This window comes from Palaemon carinicauda, chromosome 28 (genome assembly GCF_036898095.1).
Source record: "Palaemon carinicauda isolate YSFRI2023 chromosome 28, ASM3689809v2, whole genome shotgun sequence".
Classification (NCBI taxonomy): Eukaryota; Metazoa; Arthropoda; class Malacostraca; order Decapoda; family Palaemonidae; genus Palaemon; species Palaemon carinicauda.
The window spans coordinates 59,958,838-59,981,593 of NC_090752.1; the positions used below are offsets into that span (position 1 = coordinate 59,958,838).

Here is a 22,756-nt window from a genome sequence, read left to right on the forward strand (position 1 = left end):
TTCGCAGTCTCGCGCCTCCCACTAATTTAAACTTGATCAAGGTGCTATGCTGTTACTCATTGTAACTTAACGCATCTCTGGAAGGTGTGTCGTTAAACTCCTTCATGGAATTGAGTAAATTAACTACATGGTTCCCACTTTAGGTCCCCAATTTAACATTTTCGGGCGTATGTATGATAGCAGCCACCTGTATGTACGATGACAGACTAAGAATACGGCAGTGTAAGGGTGGTCTCACGGGGACTTTAGGCCCCCCTCCCATTTGGTAACTAGGTAAGGACACGGCTTGTAGGTTAGGTTAGGGGGGACGTTTAGGTTAAGCAGTGTCCTTTTAATATGCACGCAAAAGGAACTGGCCACTGATATACAAAGGCTCCAATAATTTTTTTAGGGTTTGGCCGATGAGGTAACAGCCCTGACTGGTGAACACTAGACTGGGTTTCAATTCGCTCAAACTTGTTAGTTCCTTTGGTCGCTACAACTTCACCATCCTTGTGGGCTAAGGATGACGGGTTTGGTGGAGCTTATAGTTCAACCTGCTGAGTCGTGAGCAGCCATTACCTGGCTCTCTTTGGTCCTAGCTTGGGTGGAGAGGGGGCTTGCGTACTGATCATATGTATATATGGTGTCAAGTTATTTCGCACCATTTCAATTTCGCCCCACTAGGGGGAACTAACTTTTTCCAAAATCAAACTGGGGCGAACTAACTTACGCTTTTTTTTTTCAATATGGGGCGAATGAACTTAACATTTCATGGTAATATGGGGCGATCTAACTATTCAAATTTTTTGAACACTTGCTTACAACCTGCTCCTGTGTGGCCGTGATGTTTACTTTTTAACACTGTTTGTAGATAGCCCATCATAGAAATTACCTTAGATATCATATGGTGACATTTTTAACTTAGAAAAAGGGCTACTTGAAACAATAAAGGATTTGAGTAAATTTATTTCGACAAATTAAAATAGCAAAATAGGCCTATAATAAAAAAAATCACATCACATCTCCATAGGAGTGTAGAGCCCCATCACCCTACGGAGGAGAGAGAGTCTCTGGGTCAAAGTATAGTCCTGGTGACGTACGTATTCATCCCAGGCCGCGAACAGCTTACGATGGACATTCCTGAAATTTGAAGAAAAAAAGTAATTATTTCTGATTTTTCATTTATGCTTGTTGCAACGAATAAGAAAAAAATCTATGAATATATTTGAATTTGAAAAATAACTTATAAAAAATAACTTACTTATACTGGTTGCGTTGGCATCGCATAATCCTCCCCTATCGCAATAGGGAGAGACTGGAGTCGACATTTTTTGCTTCATCCCCAAGAACCTCAAACAATCTATAGAGATGCAACCCACTTTGGTTTACCCGTCTGTTCAAGCGACCATGCCATCCTTCCACTGTATTATTCGTCCTAACTGGACGGTAAAACACTGACCTGTAATTGATTATGAAAGAAAAAAAAACATTGAAATAACTAAGAGAGAAAACAGGTCGGTAGACATTTGGGTGTTTCGCTTGAATTAAAGTAAATATCTCTATAACACAATCATGATTTTAAAAATCATAAATTTGAACCTTATATCTAGAATCACTATCTCAGCAAACATTCCTCAGAAATAAAACTAATTCAATGAAAATATATTTACCAAGTCTCGGGGGGCCAAACAGAGCTCTCTATCCAGTTTTTCTTTACATATGAAGCCAATTCCTTCATGGGTGCTGTTGTTGTCGAATTTTCTAGCAGGTGCTCGAAAATTGGTCTGTTAAGGAAAACAAGAAATTAGTTAGATAATTGCATAAATGCATAGTAGATATATTATAAATGGATGAATTTATGAATAAATATGCAATGTAATATGACTTACACAATGTGTTCAGCCGGTAACAGTGGCAGTGCCATAAGTTTTTGGACGAAACTTCGAGTGGCCCTATCATCCTTATATAGCTTTTGCATTCCTACTGCCTGTGCCTTTCTCCATATAGCTTGGGTGTAATGGAAACAGCAGCCTTTCATGGTAATGTCAGGCAGCTCTAGTGGGAAATAATAATAATGATATATTAGTACAATATAATATCATTTATAGTAATATAATAGTGCAGCATAAAACGATTTGCCACATGCAATGAAACTTTAATTACCTTTGCGGAAAGCAGACCAGACAGTCTTTTCAAAATCAGCCATGACCTCTTCAACTTTGAGTTCTTGGACTTCTTCACGTATAGATTGAATAAGAGCCCTGTAGTCTACTGTCCTGCTGCCTGACATCACACAAAATAAAAGAGGCACTTGCTTAACACACTCCCCCGAGCGGACATATGCATGAATTGAGTAGAGTTGTTTAAAAGGTTCACGAACCAGCTAAAAAAAAAAGAAAAATTACAAGATTAACATTGGCTTAAATTTTTGTATTTTTATATATATTTTTATCCATTTTAGCAAACTCAAAATTTTTTTCGCAACTTACCTTATACGTACCGTCGACATACCATACACGAGCATTTTGCAGCAAGTGTAGCTGGTTGTCGCTATACAACATGATGTGCCGCCTGCCATTAATCCAAAAATCAGTAGAATGAAGGATAGCTGGCATGTGTTCATCTTGGATAACCAAATCATCCATCTATTAAAATATATATATATATATATATATATATATATATATATATATATATATATATATATATCATAATATATAAATATATCATAAAAATAAGCATATTATGACTCTATATACCCATGAGAGTCCACTACTTGCAGAGCTCCATCTCGCCCAGTATTTGTTTTTTTGTAGATGATTTCTTCTGGCGGCACTTCTGATTGTGGGATGCCATCATCGATAGAAATTTCTTGGACATTAATGGGGACTTCTAAGGGGGGCAAAACAATTTCAGAGCACTCGGCTTCATTCTGAACTTCATCTTCGTCATCCACAACCTGAAAAAAAACAACAAAAAAAAAAAATAAATAAAAAAAATAAAAAAAAATTATTATAAAAAAATTATGCATCAAGATGAAAACACTTTATAGCAGCATTAACATAAATAATACTAACCTCGCCACCAAATATAACTATATCTTCTTCCTCTTCATATTCTTCAATAGGCAGCACTTCAATAGTTTCCCAACCAACGGCTCCTTCCAACTCCTCATCATATTCTTCAATAGGCAGCACTTCAATAGTTTCACAACCAACGGCTCCTTCCAACTCCTCTTCAAATTCGTCTCTTTCTTCCTCTTCTAAAGTCAACACATAGATAGGTTCCACACCAACGGCCACAAGCTGAAAAAAATTATTTTATGTAAAAAAAAGGAAAGGGATTTTATGATTAAATAAGCACATTTATTTTATTCAAGTACTAAGCTAAAGGGCTGGGCTATGCCCGGTCCTTGACATTTTCAGAAATATTTCATACTTGCAAATAAAATATCGTACTAACCTTAGATTGGCAAGAAGGGCAAATCCAATCAAAATCGTGACCTTGTTTGATATTTTTTGTGATTGCCCTATATTCTTTTTGTGTGATGTTGGTGCCGCAGGTTCTGTGGCACCAAAGGTCGCACTCATCACAAAGGAAGGCTTGCTGCTGTGCCCTCACTTCACGGCCACAAGAAGAACATGGATACTCCATGGTCTTTCTTTGGAATAATTTCTTGTATTGGACAACCATCACTATTTCTAATTTCCATTTCGATTTTTGGCCCCTTTTTCTTTACCATTTCCATCATAATCCTACCCTCTTACCTTTCTCTCGAAGTTACTACCTAATCCCCATTTAAAAAAAAATTACAATTTAGTCTTTTACATGTCATTTTCCTTAATCCTCCTCTTACCTTCTTCTCTTAAATTTTCTGTAATGTAATCGCCACCGTAAAGGTGGGCACAAATCCTCAGGTAATATTCTTTTTCTCAATAAAATGGAAGGAAGTAAATAAAATCAATTTATACACTTCATATTCTTTATTTACAAAATGTTACAATATGTTTCATATGATTGAATAACGAGTGACATCATCTTTCAATAAAAAAAAAACAATACTAATAAACAAACATAAGTCATATCTTGAAATCGTGATTAATTCAAATAATCGGAATAATTAAGTGGAACAAATGATCATAGATGAAATTCTGTAAAGACACTCCTAAGAAAAAGATAATTCATAAGATGCTAATTCATAATTCGACATGAATTGCAAAATGAAAGTAGGGCGACCTAACTTCAGTTATTTTTCAAAATGGGGTGAGCTGACTTGTCCGATTTTTCCCCGATTTTCCGGAATGGGGCGAACTAACTTACAAAATGGGGGGAACTGACTTGAAATAATCTAGGGAAAAGTGGGGCGAAATAACCCGTAAGCGTATATATGGTCAATCTCTAGGGCATTGTCCTGCTTGATAGGGTAATGTCACTGTCCCTTGCCTTTGCCATTTATGAGCGGCCTAAAAGCCTTTATGGTATGTTAGAGGTCGCAGCTTGAATAAAATCCTCAAAAAATAGGACAATTTAATGAAAGACTATAGCAGTGGGCCTTCTTTGAGCTTTTGAATTATATTATTAGATTGTCAAATGTTAAATATACGTATTTGCGTTCTGGACTTTTAATTTTATGTACGCCCATTATTAAGGTAGTGGTTGGTTTAATGAATCATGCTGTCGAGAGATTGAAATTTGACATCCAGTAGAATTTAGATGTAAAAGTACACTGCATTTCTAAAGCAAAGACTCAGAACGATATGGCTATGAATTTTTATCCCATGAATTTACTAGTTTTTTTTTTTCTTTATCTTTAATATAGATATTTTTTATACTATTTTTTATACCCAAGTTTTATCGTGGGTCAGGTGTTTAAGAGTCGAGCTTGACTTTGCCAGGTAAATCATCTTTTATTAACAACACTTTCACTCGGCCAAATTAAATATTTAATGGGTTTCTTCATGCCGATACTGTTTTCATCTAAAAAGCTTTTTCAAATAGAGTATGTTGAGGTAATGGAAATACAAAATACTGTCTGTACAGTACAGTATCATTAATTTTTAAGGGAAAATAGTTGCACATATTTAATGCATTTATTAATAAGTGTCAAAAAATAATATTAGTTTCTTTTTCCAGACCCGACAAACAGAATTGCACGATGTTGCGGGCAAAGGACTTGAGCGATTATGAATTGCTCCGGGAGAAAAATATTAAGGAGAGACAGCAGTTGGTAAGTACTTCTCTTTACTTTGTTTCTCTTATGTAACATTGTGTAACAAGAGCTTGTGTATTGTCTTGGCACACGCTGTATAAGAGGTCAACACGTGGCAAGTTTTTCTGCATGCAGTATTTAATTTAGTGTTCCTGGTAAGACAGAAGACATTACTTGGTAATGGCATCAGAACTGTTATCGTTATTATTATTATTTTGTTCTGTAACTGGAATACAAACCACGCTATTTATTAGGGGTTATACTTTCGGCGGAGCTGAAATGACGAGCCATTAAAATTTAGCGAGGGTTAACTACCGACACCGCTAGTTAGCGGGGGTAGGGGGGTAGCTTGCTACCACTCCCGTTCTTACACCTGTGATTTAGTCACTTTACTTTTGGCTCGCATGGAGAGCGATTGTTTCTGCTCTTCCTCCTCGCCTATTCTGGACTGCCATTAATTTTTTTCTTTTATCTTACTTTTTCTTATACAGTAGGGTCCCGAATTATGCGAGAATTTGGTCGATGAAAGGCCTCGTGTAATTGGAAATTCGTATATTTCGAAACACATCATGGCGGCAAACAGCAACCTACCCGTCAATTTTTTTTTCACTCCATTTCTAGCTTTCTAGCTATATATATACTGTATATACACTGTGTGTGTGTATGTATGTATGTATATATTATATATATATATAAAACACACACATATATATATATATATATATATATATATATATATATATATATATATATATATATACTGTAGCTTTTATCTTAACAATACTGTAAGAAATCCTTCTTATAGAATTTTTTTTATAAAATACTGTACAAAATTTCTTTTATGGATAAATAAAACAATAAAAAGTTGTTAAAGTTTTGATAATTTTCTATGACTGTAGTATTTACTACTGGACTATGCATAGCTTACTGTTTTCAGTATTTTCCGAATGATGTAGAATTATTTCCTATAGATACAAAAAACAAAAAAGGGTTTTCAAGGTTTGATACAGTACGTATCTAGCAATAGTTAAAAATTACAGTATAGTACTGTATATCCATGATGACACTCCCACACGTAAACACGGCCACTAGGCGCAAGTGTGCACTAGGCTGCTGTACGATAATCACGCTTTTTTTGCCCTGAGCGGTCATTTCACCAATGATAATTTTTCAAAGTTAATATAATTTCTTTATGCTTATAATTCGTAATTATAGTTAAAAGTAGGGATATTAATTAAATGGTTGAGTAAAAAAAACAATTAATACTACTATTATTTAATTTCAAATGGCTACATAATACTGAATATTCTAATGGGTTCTTTTTATCTTCAATCGTAAATCTTACCCCTGGATAAGCAACAAAAGGAAAGGGATAGGTCTCTCTCTCTCTCTCTCTCTCTCTCTCTCTCTCTCTCTCTCTCTCTCTCTCTCTCTCTCTCTCTCTCTTCATATCGTTTCCTGTATAGTTTTCAAATATGTTCGTCATACATTTGTACATTATTTATCTCTCTCTCTCTCTCTCTCTCTCTCTCTCTCTCTCTCTCTCTCTCTCTCTCTCTCTCTCTCTCTCTCGGCGTTTCCTTTCCCTTTATAGTTTTGTGAAATTTCGTTGTCCAGTCATTCGGTAATGAGAAGTCATTTTCGCTTTCGACATCGAAAGAAAACTTTGTTTCTTCAATATACTCATCACTGGAGGATTCAGAACTAGTGCTCTCATTATCAAATAGGTTATCATTATCAAATTCCACAACAAGAATATCATTTATTTCATCTAAAGAAATAACCTTCCTCTTTAGACCTTTCATTACAAAAGGAACAACAAATAACCACTTATGCATGAACGCCCGAGCGCACTGATAGGAAACCAGTTCAAACCAGAGTTTTGTAACATCAAGCTACCTTCAGAAAAATAGTTGCCAGACATCATATAAGTTTCTATTCACAGTCCCCATATGCTGAGAGTGTTGCCAAGTGGTGATCCTATACTTACTATACGAGTAAAGTAACATCACGAGACTGACGGCTTGTAAAAGGCAATTAAAGTCATGAACGGAATATACAGTTGAAGGCGGTACCGAGTAGATCGTGGTGAACGGTTTATCACGTGGGTGACGCTTAACAGGTTAAAAAAACATTTTATATAGTTCGGTATTTTCTCTATCCATCCTCTCCCAGAAAACCTTCAAATGTGAATTATCGGAATGTGTGCAGATCTTGGCAGTGCGATAACTAGTTAGCGACTGAGAATAAAAAAAATAAAAAGCCCGATTGACGAATGACGATGCTGATGAAGAGGATATCGAATACCGATTTTTCCCTAATTGATTTTTTCTACGTTCTGTCTAATCCAATGTACAGTACATTCTTATGTAAAGGGCGAACCCCAACATTTCTTGATGCTGCTACACTTTAATTATAGATATTTTACCACCTATTTATAATCTTTATTTATAATAACATCTTTAGTAAAAGCTCTTCAATATCACTTTCAGGAGTAAATGCGTTTATGATCGACGATGAAACGTAAAAAAAAAAAAACGTTTTCCTTTTAAGAAGGTGTTTTTTAGGAAAAAAAAAAAAAACAACACGAAACAAAATTGCTCATATTTCATATATTTTGATTTTCTAAGGATAAATAAAACATTAATTATAACATTATTATTACATAGTACCTGGTAAGATATCTTTTGCCGCAAAAGTTAACCTATAGACAGATGTTAAAATTGGTTAGCGAGTTCGTTATGATCGGCGATGGAACGTACTAAACAAAGTAATGGTTTGGTTGTGGTGACATGTTTGGCAGTAGCATGATATAAAATAGTCTTTATTTTGATGGTTTTTAATTTAAAGTTTAATGAATAAGGATTTTTCACCATAATCACAACGTAAGTATAAAAATTAATTATTACAAATATGGAATATTATACATATAGGTGTTGGACAGTTAGGCTAGGCCTAGCGACAAGTTCACACAACAGATGGGCAAACCTTAACATTTTTCATCCAAAACTAGTCTTAAAATGTTTGAACAGAAATCATTCTCTCACATTCTCCCCCCCCCCCTTCTCAGACATCGGGAACCATCACCCCCCCCTAATACAATTAAGAAAACAATAGATTACCTACGCTTCGCGGTGCTTGACTCGCGGATTTAGAATGCTCCTCGCAAATACAGGAAAATTAATTTTTAAAAACTATCGATCGCGTAATTGAGGAATCGCGTAATTAGAACACGTGTAATTCGGGACCCTACTGTACATGTATATATATGAAAACATTTTTAATGTTTATGTATATGTGTATAGAAATGCGATAAGTTTCCTTTTCAGTGTTTGTGCTGTGCGTGTGATACATATACGACGACACTTGCGTACATTAGCACCGGAACAAGGCCAGCACAGTTCCACTTCGTGGGGAACGACCTCTCCCTCTCTGGTCCATCGGTCTTCTAGTTGGCATATAACCGTTGACTCGGCTGCCGCTGGGGAATAGTCATCTCCTGGACCCTCTTCATTCAACTATTGTCTTCGCCTATTCCCTTTTCCTACGGGAAACGGATTACTGAGTGAAGGGTATGTGGCCTCTCAAAGATTGACTACGGTCTTTCTCTTCTCAAGGTTGTTCACCTTTCAACAACAGTGTACTATTGGGAAGAGCTCCTTTCCCGTTTGCGGGGTAGGTCGCGCTTCCGATTGTTTGTCTCAATTATTTTAAGTGAAATTATAATTGTAATTTTAACTTTACAGGTTTTCTCCGTGGGGAACACTTCCCTTTGGAGGATCAGCGGTTCTCACTATTAGTGAATATTCTTAGCTAATTTGAATAATTGTAATTCTGTTTTTATTACAGTTACTCTGCTCCCCCCTTCTCCCGTGGATGTTGACTGGGGAAGGAAGGGCGCAATACTTATTTTTATGTTGTTCCCTTGGGGTTCCTCTTCAGAGCTCCTCCCTAGGGAATTTTCTGTTAAATAATTAATTTTATTTTATCCCAGTTCTTTTTCTTCGTTCGACTAAGAGTGCCAACGAAGCAGAGCTGTTCTGTTCATGCTTGGGGAATCTTCTGTCACTGCTGTCCCTCAGAGGACGTCGTCATGGGCGTCATCCCTTCTTTTAGAAGTACTCCTGTGACAACATGACCAGCACTTCAGATCAACTTAGAACGCTAACCGGGAGGTTCACCTCCAAGGGTTGGACAAACTTCCCTTCCGAGGGAAAGTTTCCTCCTCAGGTGTGAGGTTGTTTCTCCCTTCCGAGGGAGAACTTCCCACATCTTAATAAATTCATCGTCTCCGACTGCTGTTGCTGCCTTCGCCCAGACTTCTCTTCCCCCTTGCTGAGTCTCTCTTCCTTCAGGGGTGGAGCACAGTCTTAGGCAAGTCTCTTCTACGAAGTGTTCGCCTCTCGTTTGCGGGAGAGGCCATTCATAGAGACTCCTCTTCGGAGGATCGCTACTATGGAAGGTCAGCTTACTGATCCACCGGCCCTCATGGGCGTCATCAATTCTTTTCTACGAAGTGTTCACCTCTCTCGTTCGCGAGAGAGGCCACTCATAGAGACACCTCTTCGGAGGATCACTTTGCTCATCAGTTCCTGATCATCCTACTAGCAGTCCTACCAGCGCAACCTTGCACTGCAACTTAGTCCGTTGTGTGATCTACCGAGTTGTTTTCATTCCGTTGTGTGATCTACCGAGTTGTTTTCATTCCGTTGTGTGATCTACCGAGTTGTTTTCATTCCGTTGTGTGATCTACCGAGCTGTTTTCATTCCGTTGTGTGATCTACCGAGCTGTTTTCATTCCGTTGTGTGATCTACTGAGTTTTTTTCATTCCGTAGTGTGATCTACTGAGTTTTTGTCATTCCGTTGTGTGATCTACCGAGTTGTTTTCATTCCGTTGTGTGATCTACTGAGTTTTTTTCATTCCGTTGTGTGATCTACTGAGTTTTTGTCATTCCGTTGTGTGATCTACCGAGTTGTTTTCATTCCGTTGTGTGATCTACCGAGTTGTTTTCATTCCGTTGTGTGATCTACCGAGCTGTTTTCATTCCGCTGTGTGATCTACTGAGTTTTTGTCATTCCGTTGTGTGATCTACCGAGTTGTTTTCATTCCGTTGTGTGATCTACTGAGTTGTTTTCATTCCGTTGTGTGATCTACTGAGTTGTTTTCATTCCGTTGTGTGATCTACCGAGTTGTTTTCATTCCGTTGTGTGATCTACTGAGTTGTTTTCATTCCATTGTGTGATCTACCGAGTTTTTTTCATTCCGTTGTGTGATCTACCGAGTTGTTTTCATTCCGTTGTGTAATCTACCGAGTTGTTTGTTCCGTAACTGGAATACAAACCTCGCTATTTGATAGGGGTATTACTTTTGGCGTAGCTGAAATGACGAGCCATTAAAATTTAACGAGGGTTCACTACCCACACCGCTAGTTAGCAGGGGTAGGGGAGGGTTGCGGTGGCCTGATTGGTAACGTCTCTGCCTGGTGTTTGCCAGTCGGGGGTTCGAGTCCCGCTCAGACTCGTTAGTGCCATTAGTGTCTGCAACCTTACCATCCTTGTGAGCTAAGGTTGAGGGGTTTGGGAGAGAGTATCCGCTTAGTCATCAGCAGCCACTGCCTGGCCTTCCCTGGTCCTAGCTTGGATGGAGAGGAGGCTTGGGCGCTGATCATATGTAATATGGTCAGTCTCTAGGGCAATGTCACTGTCCCTTGCCTCTGCCATTCATGAGCGACCTTTAAACCTGTGCTTGAACTTGCTTTGCTCTCGGCTCGGATGGTAGTCGGACGTGTCCGCTGTCATCCTCGCCGCTCATTGGCAGCCATTAATGCTTTTTTTCTTTCTCTTTTTGACAGTTGTCTGTGAAGTTGGCTTCTGCTATTATGCGCATCTGACCGCTCCTGTGGAACATTCATGCCGGCGGTCGAGACGGACCCTCACACCCTTTACCCTTACTGTAGAGGTCAATGTTGTAATAGCAATAATAAGTGTAGGGAGGGGTCTACCTCCCAGTGGGAGAGGTTTTCGCGGCGACGGAAGAAGAAGTCCAGACGGGATATTTCTCCTTGGAAGATTTCTTTGAAAGGAGAAAAACCCAAGGCCTCTTCTTCCGTTGCTCAAACCTCCTCCGAAGCTCCCACTCGGTCAGTCTCTTTCGAGAGACCGTCGAGTGGTAGCATAGACCGTTGTACTCTTTTCCAAGCTCGGGGTTTGAGAGATGGCGTTGCTTCCCCTAGCGAAGCTGCTCCACCCCTCCCCCTGGGGGAGGATGTATCACTAATCCATCTTTTTTAGCTTTGGAGGGTTCGCCCTCCAAGGAAGTCTTACTTGACTACATCCGATTGGGTGCCGCTGTCAAGCAATCGCCGCCTCCGGCAGAGGTTGATCCTCTATCGATTGTCGACGTTGTGGTGTCAGAGGTATCCAATGCGGTATCTCCCATTACCTCTGCCTCTTCAAACCCTACAGTAGCTGATGGCTTAGTTTCTCCCGTTCTTGTTCAACCAACAAGGGAGAAACTAAGTCCAACAGTCTCTCCTGCTAGTGTTTCTCTCCCTCGGGGGAGTTCACTTACAGAGACTCCTCTTCGGAGGACTGCAGAAGGTCAGGTTGCTGATCCCACGGCCCCCAGAGGGCGTATTCGTCGCAAGACTCTCCTTCCTTCACCTGCGGTAAGGAGGCGCCTCTTTGGTTCTACATCTTCATTGCAGTCCCCCGCAGAGGAGCCTCGTCATCGATCACCAACTGTTCCTGCTTTGGTCCTGGACCTCTCTGCGGATCGTTCGAGATCCCCTTCGGTGGAAAGTCGTCCTTTCAAAGGACACGTCGACCTTCCACCCGACAGACCTGCCGTCGCCGTTCCTGAATGCTAATGCGCGCTACGCGTCAACGAAACCTGACCTCCACGCTCGTCAGGCCTCGTCATCTAACCCTAATACAGGGCATCAAGGGCGTGTGCGCCAACGCGCGCATACTTCCCTCATGCGCTATGCTGAGCATACGCGCCCAGCTACGCGCCAACCCTCACCTGCGCGCCAGCGCCCACGCCCAGCAGCCATCTCTCCTGCGCGCCCACGATCTTCTGATTTGGGCGCTGTTGGGAAGTCTATCTTGACTTCTCCCACGCACCAGCGCTCGCCAACGCGCCAACACTCACCTACGCTTCAGCTTTCTCCAGCACTCGCCATCGCGCCGATACACGCTGTCACCTGCACGCATCCATGGGGATAGGCGCGCCCCGCGCGTCCTCGACCATCCTCTCCTGCAGTTGTGCCCCACCATTCTGACGCGCGCCCACGAGCAGCACAGGCTTCAACTGCGCGCCAGGGGTATCTCTCCTGCGCGCACTCGCCCTACGGCTTCTTCAGGGGCGCGCGAACTCTGACCCGAATATTCTCCCGCGCGCTCGCCTGTGCACCTACAGTCTCCCGTGCGCTCGCCTGTGAACCTACAGTCTCCCGCGCGCGCTCCTATGCGCCATCAGTCGCCCATGATTCCTGGTATTCTCCATCGTGCGAGCACCATTACGCACCCCCGCGCTGAGAGTTAATATCCTCCCGCGCGCGAGACTACTGAACAACGCACGGCAAGGTCGCCATCGCCTCATTCCCCTCCCCGCAAACGCATAACAGCGCGTATTGTGACGGAAGGGAAACATCCAGAAGGGTTCAGGATCCCTAAATCTTTCCAGGCGAACCTACCTATAGGAACACCTCCCAGGGATACTTCTATCCCTGGCCCTTCAAAGGGGGTGTCTGACAGCGCGTCTGTCAGCCAACAGCCTTGGTTCGGTGCACTAATCAGAGCAGTTACACAGGCGTTCAAGGCGATTTTCTCTGAATTAGCTCACAGATCCTTGGCTGTCTCTACCCCTTTGAAGAGAAAAAGGGGAGTTCCGGACGCGGTAACTTCTCCAAGGGCTAAGTTGACTCCAAGCAATTCTTCGAGGCAGGTTCCTTCACTCTCCCAGATCTCTCCTTCCCTGTCAGACGAGGAATTCCCGTCATCAGGGGAATCACGTGAGGTGAGATTTTCCCCCATTGCACCAATGAGGGAAACCTCTCCTCGCGCTGAGAGGTCTTCTCAAGTGGGGGGTGGAAGGAACTTACCATCTTCGATGTTAGAGTCCTACATCCTTCCCAGGAAGGAATCGAAGGGCTCTAAGACTTTACCAAAGTCCTCTACAAGACCAAGGACGGAGCTAACTAACCACTCGGAGAACATCCGCGACTCTCCCCAAGAAGAGCCTTTGGGGACAGGAGACTTCGCTGCAAGTCCGATGTCAGGAGGAGAACAGCAAGATTCAGAACATGCGTTTTGGCAAGTTCTGACTAATGAGGGCTCACAATGGGTTTTCCAATCCAGAAATCCCTCCTCGAGAGGCCAAGGACACCTTCTTGGACCGTGTATTCGGTACTCAGAAACGCTCTAAGACCAGTGCAGCTCTGCTCTGGTCTCAAGGGGTTAAGAGTACCAGAGACAAGATCGCTGTACAGCTCTCCGAGATGTCCTCCTTCAACCGGTCCAGTGCCGCCAACAAGCTCCTTCTACCTCCTCGCGTATAGCAGAGGAGGTACTTTGAGATCTTGGTGGAGCCTTGTTTAGCTCTTCCTCTCCACCACTCGTTGGAAGAGCTTACCAGGGGAGTCCCTCTTGAGAGACACTCCAACCGGCAGGTCTCGTTCTCGGCAACCGAGATTCTTAACCAGGAGAAGGTTGCGAAGTGTGCTATGCAAGCCACTTCGTGGCTGGACATCTGGTTAGGGACCTTAGGTATCCTGATACGCTCTGAGGATTTCTCCAAAGAACGTACCAGGAAAGCTATGGAGATGTTCCTACTCTGAGGCACTCGCACAATCGAGTTTCTGGCCCACCAAGTCTCAAACTTGTGGGCAAACACCGTCCTGAAACGTCGGGATGTGGTGGCTGAGAGATTCCATCAGAAGGTCCCTAGCACGGAGATCAATATCAATAGGCTCAGACATTCTTCCTTTGAAGGATCCATCCTGTTTGAGCCTAAGGATATGGAACAGGCCTCTGAAAGGTGGAGGAAGTCTCACCAAGACTCCCTCCTTCATAGGGCTTTGACATCCAAGCCCTATAAGCCTCCAGCACCCCAGCAGTCCCGTCCAACCAAGAGCACAAAATCAACGACAGCAGCGAAGATAATGGTGTCTAAGCCCTTTCCTGTCAAGGATAGGAAAGGCAAAAAGTCCTCCAGGGGAGGTAAGAATCCTAGAGGGAGCAGTCGAGGCCGCAAACGCTAGGATTGGCTGTCCCCCTGCATGTCCACCAGTGGGGGGGATGCTTACAAAGTTGCTCAGACAGGTGGCAGCAACTCCGGGCCGATTCCTGGACGATTTCCGTAATCAGTCAAGGATATCGCGTCCCGTTCACAACATCTCTGCCTCCCCTGACGACGAATCCAGTGTCATTGAGCTCCCTTGCCATGGGATCGGCAAGGGGGCAGGCCCTTCGGGTAGAAGTCCAGACCCTGTTGAAGAAGGGCGCTCTCCAAGAGGTCCTCGACGAGTCTCCAGGCTTCTTCAGTCGACTCTTTCTTGTAAAGAAGGCGTCTGTAGGCTGGAGACCAGTCATCGACCTCTCAGGTCTGAACAAGTTTGTCAAACAAACTCCGTTCAGCATGGAGACGGCAGACACGGTCAGACTAGCAGTGAGACCGCAAGACTTCATGTGTACACTGGATCTGAAGGACGCGTACTTCCAGATCCCAGTCCATCCGTCTTCAAGGAAGTACTTAAGATTCAGCCTAGACAACAAAAAGTACCAGTTCAAGGTGTGCTTCGGTCTCTCCACAGCACCACAGGTTTTCACCAGTGTTCACCCTAATATCTTCATGGGCACACAGGATTGGCGTCCGTCTCCTCCGTTATCTGGATGACTGGTTAATCCTAGCAGACTCGGTGTCATCCCTTCTTCAACACCGGGACGAACTTCTGAGACTTTGCCAGGATCTGGGGATCTTGGTAAATCTCGAGAAGTCCTCACTGCTTCCCACTCAAGACTGGTATCTCTAGGCATGGTTATAAACACCAATCTCCACAAAGCCTTCCCATCACGAGAGGATAGCAAGACTGAGAAAGGTCGCAAGTCCTTTTCTCAGACGATAGGAACTTCCAGCCCAATCGTGGTTACGTCTCCTCGGTCACCTTTCATCGTTGGCTCGACTAGTTCCCAACGGTTGCCTCGGGATGAGATCCCTCCAGTGGGTACTCAAGTCCCGGTGGAATCAAGGCTACGATTCCCCGGACTTCCTGATCCCTAGGGGATCTGCGGAACTGACGGACCTCCAGTGGGGGGTGGCAGAGGAGAACCTACGAAAAGGAGTGGATCTTCTTGTCCTCCCCCCGGATTTGATGCTGTTTTCGGACGCTTCAAAGGAAGGGTGGGGGCCCCACGTACTGCACCACAGGACCTCAGGCCTGTGGTCAGAGTCAGAAAAGTATCTCCATATAGATCTCCTAGAGATGAAGGCTGTCTCCCTGGCCCTTCAACAGTTCCAACAATACCTGGCGGGTCACCTTGTGGTGGTGATGAGCGACAACACCACAGTAGTGGCTTACATCAACAAACAAGGAGGTACTTTTTCGCAGCAGCTATCCCATCTAGCAGTAGAGATACTGAGATGGGCCGAAATCCACGCGATACCACTATCGGCACGCTTCTTTCCAGGCAAAAGGAATGTGCTCGCCGACAATCTGAGCAGAGCGTCTCACTGAGTACCGAGTGGTCTTTGGATCATCTAGTAGCCAACAAAGTTCTGACTTTGTGGGGTTCTCCGACTGTGGATCTTTTCGCAACGGCCCTGAACTTCAGGCTTCCGCTGTACTGCTCCCCAGTCCCAGACCCCAAGGCTCTCTGGCAAGATGCTTTCCAACAACGGTGGGACAACATAGACGTTTACGCCTTTCCCCCGTTGTGTCTGATGAGGAAGGTGCTCAACAAAACCAGAACATCGGTCAATCTTTCAATGACCCTCATAGCTCCGCTATGACATCATGCGGAATGGTTCCCGAACCTTCTGCAACTCCTAACGGAGCTACCAAGAGAGCTCCCTCCACGACACAATCTTCTCAAGCAACCACATGCCAACATCTTCCACAAAGACGTAGCTTCACTACGACTTCACGCCTGGAGACTATCCAGCATCTCCTCTCTGAGAGAGGATTTTCGCAACAAGTTGCTGTCAGGATGTCTGGACACCTGCGAAAGTCATCTGCAGCAGTCTAGCAGGCAAAGTGGAAAGTCTTCTGTGATTGGTGTCGTGGAAGGGGTATCTCTCCACTCGATGCCACTATTCCAACAATAGCGGAGTTCCTCGTGTATTTGCGTGAATAAATGCGCCTTTCAGTCTTGGCAGTGAAAGGCTATCGCTCAGCCTTAAGTCTAGCCTTCAGGCTGAAAGGAATGGACATTTTTTTATCGCTAGAACTTTCTCTACTCATACGTAGTTATGAACTTACCTGCCCTCAGTCGGAAGTGAGACCTCCCCCATGGAACGTGGTTCGAGTTCTCAGGTCTCTTAAGAGACCTCCCTATGAACCATTACGCCAGGCATCAGATCGCCATCTAACCTGGAAGATGGTGTTCCTTCTAGCTTTGGCTTCGGCCAAGCGAGTCAGCGAACTTCATGGTCTCTCGTATGAGATCGCCCATTCAAGGGGATGGGGGGAGGTAACGTTTAGCTTCGTCCCTGAGTTTATTGCTAAGACTCAGAATCCTGGAGTAGCGGATCCTCGATTCGACTCCTTCTGGATTTCTAGTCTCCGCTCTGTAACAGATGACCCAGACCATCTCTTACTATGCCCAGTAAGGAGTTTGAGGCTATACAGTACCTCAAAAGAACAGCTGCTGTCCGTCCTCATGTACCAGTACTATTCGTCAGCACAGGAAGGACTAAGAGGAGGGTCACCAAGAACACCATCTCTGCATGGATTCATAGGGTCATTGATCTGGTCATGAATCCAGATCCTCCTCTGTCACGTCGCCCTAGAGCACATGATGTCAGGGGCATAGCTACGTCACTGGCCTTCAAAAGAAATTTCTCTGTGAAGCAGGTTCTGCAAGCGGGGGTGTGGAAGCGTCAAACAACGTTCTCAACCCACTACCTGCAAGACGTGACCCACAGGAGGCTCGATACGTTCTCTATCGGCCCTGTGGTGGCTGCACAATAGCTGGTTTAAAACCTCAAGCTCCTTATTGGATAAGTAGCAGAAGGTTGAGGGCATTGTTACCCAATTTTAGTCTGCATGAATGAAAAGGTTTGACTGGCCCTTATTCTTTTCTTCATCATCCCCTCTCTTGGGGAAAGCAGCATCCTGGGTTCTCTGCATAGCTGACCTCAAACTACTGCAGGTAAACCATGCTCCCTTGTGTTCCTAGTATTAAGTTAATACTGTTACGTCCCCATACCCTGACGAGGTGGTATTGGGAAAGTCCTAGTCTACAAGTGTCCATCTAAAGAACTTCAGAACAACTTCCTAGGACAAGTCACACTTCTTCATACCTTCACACACAGCTTGCATAGGCCGTAGTCCTTGCTTAGCAAGGTTCTAGCGAGGTGCAGGGGCTTTTTATTTCTTGGGTACTTACACACTCAAATAACGAGTCCCCGGGCAAAGCCAAAAAGCCAGAACTGGCTGGGACGTCCACCCTTCCTAATGGGTGAGTCAACTCTATTAAACAGCGTGGTTTGTATTCCAGTTACGGAATAAATGACAAATTCGTAGATAATTTGTATTTTCCCTAACTATACAAACTGTACGTGTTGATAACTTCCTTAACCTTGATTGGTGGGGCAAGGATACAACTTAAAAAGTAGGTTCTCAATGTCTATTAGAGTAAATACATAAGATACGTGGGACACGAGGAAAGATAACTTATCAGCTAAGGGGACGAAGACGAACAGACTGCATCATGGCAACACAACAGATAAGTGTTGCCAATGCTGACTCAATGTTGCCATATCATATCAATGACATTACAGGAATTAATCTAATGATATGCAACATCTGAAATAATGGTTGAAAGTACATAATACAGTTAATAGTACGTACAATAATGGTAATCATGATAATGCAGTAAATTATACATACAATAATAATAATCATGACAATACTGGTACATGTGAAATGTGTCTTTTCATGTACCTACACCTCCCTCCCCCTCACGCTCGTAGTGCATTCTCGAGCGGACTCCTTTTCTATGAGTCTTTGTGAACGACGTGGATTCACAGGAGGAATGGTGACTAAGGACTCTCTTTCTGGGTCCTGGCAAGGGGCCACTGGGACAGGGAGAGAGGGGTCACTAATAGTGGGTAGCACTGGACGAAGAAATCGGCGATTACGCCACCACACACGACCACTAGGGAGACGAATTTGATAGTCTCTTGACTTTCCATGGCCCATGACGATACCAACTTTGTCCCAACGATGAGAGGTCGGGTCTTGAATCCGAACTTGCTGTCCGACACTCAACTTGGGCAGGGAGTGGGCATGCTGGTCATACTGGGTCTTTACCTGCTCGTAGCGGGCGGCAGCACGGCGGTCACAGTCTTCAGTCTTGACCTGCCACTCCTTGGAGAATGCATTTGGATGGGCAGGAATACATGACCTCAGTGGACAGCCATACAGGATCTGGGCAGGGGAGCGTCCTGTAAAGTTAGGAGTATTCCTGAGTTCCAGCAATCCACGGTCAAAATCTTCATTATCGATGTTGCCAGACGGGGCTGTTTTCAGTATGAGGTGCTTAATTGACTTCACAGCGGCTTCGGCATGACCATTCGATTGTGGGTAGTGGGGTGAGGTTACCATGTGTCGAACTCCCCATCTCTTCATGAAATCCTTGAACTCTGCGCTGGTGAATTGTGGCCCTCCATCTGTCCTAAGGCGAAGAGGAACACCAACTTCACGGAAGTAGCGGCAGAAGATCCTGATGGTGTTAGATGCGGTAGTATCGCCTTTGCAGGGGGCGACAACAGGCCATCCTGATAAGCGATCGACAACGACTAAGAAAGACTTCCCTGCAACAACAAAGAAGTCAGCTGAAACTGACTCAAAAGGTCTTGTTGGATTGTCGTCATTCAGTAGAGGTTCCTGCTGCTGAGATGGCTGCAATGTCTGACATGCCTCACAAGCTCCGACTGTATTGGCGATGTCAGAATCGATACCGGGCCAGAAAACTGACTGCCTTGCTCTGCGCTTGGTTGCTTCCACACCCCTGTGGCTGTCATGCAAATGGGACAAGGTGCGGCGACGAAGGGCGGCAGGAACTACAACTCTTGCTCCATACAGGACGAGGTCACCATCGGCGTAGAGATCTGCACGTAGTTTCCAATATGGGAGTAAAGAATTGTGCAAGTCATATCTGTTGCGAGGGAATCCTGATGTGACACAATTGAGTAGACGCGTATACGAAGGATCTGTTCTCGCTGCGTCACGAAGATCCTGAAGTATTCGGTCGGCATCCTGAGCTGAAGACTCGTCTGAGAGAGTAACGGTGTTCATGGCTATAACAGTCCGAAGATGAGCAGCAGAAGAAGCACCTGAGATTTCGTCCTCCTGTGTGGGGTGGCTGACTGGGGCTCGAGACAATGCGTCTGGAACACAGAGCAACTTCCCAGCACGCCACACAGCTGTAAAGATGTAGGGCGAGATCTTCTCCTTGAGGCGCTGGAGACGAGAGTTCTCGATGGCATCCAGTGTATAACTGTTCAGAATAGGGATGAGGGGTCGGTGATCCGTCATCAAAGTAAAGTGCTGTAGGCCAGCTAGGTATAGCCTACACTTTGACATTGCCCAGACAACGGCTAGCATCTCGAGCTCAATGGTCGCGTAACGTGTCTCTGCATCGGCGAGAAAACGAGAACCACACTGAACTAGACGCAGGTGTCCATTACCATGGTCCTGCAGGAGAGCATATCCAATGCCATTGAGGCGTGAAGCGTCCGTCTGAAGAACGACGGGTAGGTCTGGGTCAAAGAGGGCGAGAACTGGTGGACTGGTGAGGGCTAACTTGACGCGTTGAAAGGCTTCATCATGGTCAGAAGTCCAGACAAATGTTCTCTTGGGACTCATCAGGGGGCGTAGAGGTTGGGCTGCAACGGAGATGTCAGGCGTAAACTCTGCTAACTGGTTGACCAATCCCATGAACGATCTGAGGTCCGTCAGGTTCGCAGGGGTCGGAAAATCCTTGATCGCACTGACTTTCTGGTGGTCAGCTGAGATGCCGTCTCCTGAGAGCGTGTATCCGCAGAAGTTCACAGAGGGGGCAGCGACCACAAATTTGTCCTTATTGAGTGTGATCCCAAACTTCCGGCACCTGGTGAGCACTTCGTGGATACGATGAAGGTGGGTAACGTAGTCTTCGTCGTAGAGAAGGAGGTCGTCTATCACCTTAACACAGTTTTGGACACCTTGAAGGGCCATATCACCTCGCAGGCAGAAGGCATCTCCAGTAGCTGCGAAGCCCATCGGTCCTCTGCAATGTATGAACCGACCATATGGCGTAATAAAGGTGGTTAAGTGACGATCTTCTTCAGCCAGTTCCATCTGCCAGTACCCGTAAAGAGCATCAGCTGTGGTGAAGAAACGAGACTTCCGGTCCACACTACGAATAGCCGTGTAGGGTGTGGGTGAAGGGTGGGCTGGTCGAGAAACTTGGCTGTTCAGCTTTGTTAGATCGACGGTGATACGTACGCCTGTTCCATTCTTGGCGACGACGACAAGAGGGTGGCACCAAACTGAAGGGTCATCACCAGCTGGTTTGATTATCCCTTGGGCCACCATAGAATCAAGCTCTTCTTTGACTTGGTCCTTGAAAGCAAACGGAATCTGTCTTGGGGTGTGGATGGCGAAAGGCACTGCACCATCCTTTAGGTGGATTCTCATGGGAGGACCAGCCATGGGCTTGAGAGGAGCTGTCTTCAAATCTTCTTTCGAGACCAACACATCTTTAAATTCCCGAAGAAAGTATTCCTTGGCTGCTGAAGGTGATGTAGTTGCTGAGATGGGCAGCTCCTTGCATCTATTAACATGCTTGACTTCTAAAATGGGTTTGGGGAAGTCTGGAGATATTATGGACAGTTCCTGGCAATGGCCATAGGATAAAAGTGGAACTTCCACATTTTCGTGAACCTGAATCCTGGCAAGACATGATCGCTTGCCTAAGGTAAGGGTCGCTTGCAATATACCCCGAGCAGGTGACATCGGAGATCCATCCGCTGTGAACGTCACATTCAGCGGAGGTGGTTGCAAGCAGCTCTTGGAGATACCCATGGTGTCTAGGTGTTGCTGTCCGATAACGGTGACGTCGGCACCTGTGTCAGGTAGCATCTTGATGCGAGAGTTAACATCGCCAGATGACAAGAGGACACAGATAGGTTTGGGCGTCTTGGAGATGGTGGAAGGTGATCCTAAGCGACGACAGCTGGTCCGTGAATCTTGTTGTTTGTTGGAGACTGCAGAGGCACCACTGTTGCTTGAAGATCTGTCTCGATGGCCATTTTTCTTGTTATCCATGCAGCATTTATCGAAGTGTCCAATACGGTGACAATGACGGCACTGGACTTTGCTGGCAGGACACTTCAACGTCCTGGACCAATGGCCAACACGGTCACAGTTTTTGCAGGTACTGTTGGCAGCAGGGCATTTATCAGGTTCGTGCTGACGGGCACAAGACTGGCATAAAACGGCAGGCTTAGAGGACTTCGGCGAAGGTGGAGGCTTCCCGCTTGATTTCTTGCTTCTCCTGTAGGCTGAAATGGCACACAACTGGCTGGGTGGGCCACGTATGGCAGAAGTTGCAGTTTTAGCTGCCTCATATGATCGACAGGTTGTGACGAAATCTTGAAGAGGAGAGTTGGCGTCCAAGGCAATCAACTTCTGAACCAACTCTGCATCTCGAATGCCCATCAAGATAATAATTTTCAGCTGGGTCTCTTCACATGCAGCGGCATTACCTGGGCACAAATCAACTTCTTCTGCGATGCGTCGAAGTCTCACGTAGAAATCAGCAAAAGATTCTCCTTCCATTTGCTTACAGCTAAGCAACTCTCTTCGGCGAAGGACTTCATTCCTTAGTTCCTTAATGTGCAACTGTAGAGCATCTAGGACTTCGTCTACAGACTTATCTGTAGAGGGAGAAATCTGCAGTGTGTGTTCTAAAACACGCTGTGTTTCGAGGGTTAAACACATCCTCATCTGGATCATTTGTTTTTCACGTGGAAGCTTAGAAAGATCCACCATAACAGCATAGTCATCCCACCGGCGTCTCCATTCCCTGAACATTTGGAATGTTGCATCTGCCTTCAGTGGAGGTGGCGTTTGGGCTGTTGCCTTCTGTGGAGGTGGAAGGGCAGGTTGATTGGAGTTAGAATTCACCTCTGTGCCAGGCGTATGGTTGCCTGGATGAGAATGGATGATCGGGGCAAGAGTTTGAATGAGAGCTGTAAATCTTGCATTTTCTTCTTCTCTTCTAAGATCATCCTCTCTTAGGCGAATTGCTTCTTGTTCCCTTCTTCTTTCTTCTTCACGTTGTCTTTCTTGTCT

The 22,756-nt window shown here is 44.7% G+C and overlaps 2 protein-coding genes across 4 annotated transcripts in view; one reads left to right on the plus strand and one right to left on the minus strand.

The window, feature by feature from the left end:
- LOC137621627 (cell division cycle-associated protein 7-like) overlaps nt 1–22,756 on the plus strand; it is a 42,655-nt gene that overhangs the window by 1,627 nt on the left and 18,272 nt on the right. For all 3 annotated transcript variants that reach the window (XM_068352082.1, XM_068352084.1, XM_068352083.1), the window contains exon 2: nt 5,116–5,209. In XM_068352082.1, the coding sequence (XP_068208183.1) occupies nt 5,138–5,209 (72 nt within the window). In that variant the 5' untranslated portion in view covers nt 5,116–5,137. The remainder of the gene's footprint in view (nt 1–5,115; nt 5,210–22,756) is intronic.
- On the minus strand, nt 1,279–2,627 carry LOC137621839 (uncharacterized). Its single transcript, XM_068352347.1, has 5 exons — nt 2,472–2,627; nt 2,146–2,365; nt 1,872–2,037; nt 1,653–1,766; nt 1,279–1,441 (listed from the first exon to the last, which is right to left on the minus strand). The coding sequence occupies exons 1-5, from the start codon at nt 2,625–2,627 to the stop codon at nt 1,279–1,281; spliced, it is 819 nt and encodes a 272-aa protein (XP_068208448.1).

Coding starts and splice junctions, on each gene's coding strand:
- LOC137621839 (XM_068352347.1), bottom strand. CDS start 2,627: ATGGATGATTTGGTTATCCAAGATGAACACATGCCAGCTATCCTTCAT. Junction 2,366..2,471: donor ATGTCGACGGTACGTATAAG/GTAAGTTGCGAA, acceptor TTTTTTTTTTAG/CTGGTTCGTGAACCTTTTAA. Junction 1,767..1,871: donor TTACCGGCTGAACACATTGT/GTAAGTCATATT, acceptor TTTCCTTAACAG/ACCAATTTTCGAGCACCTGC.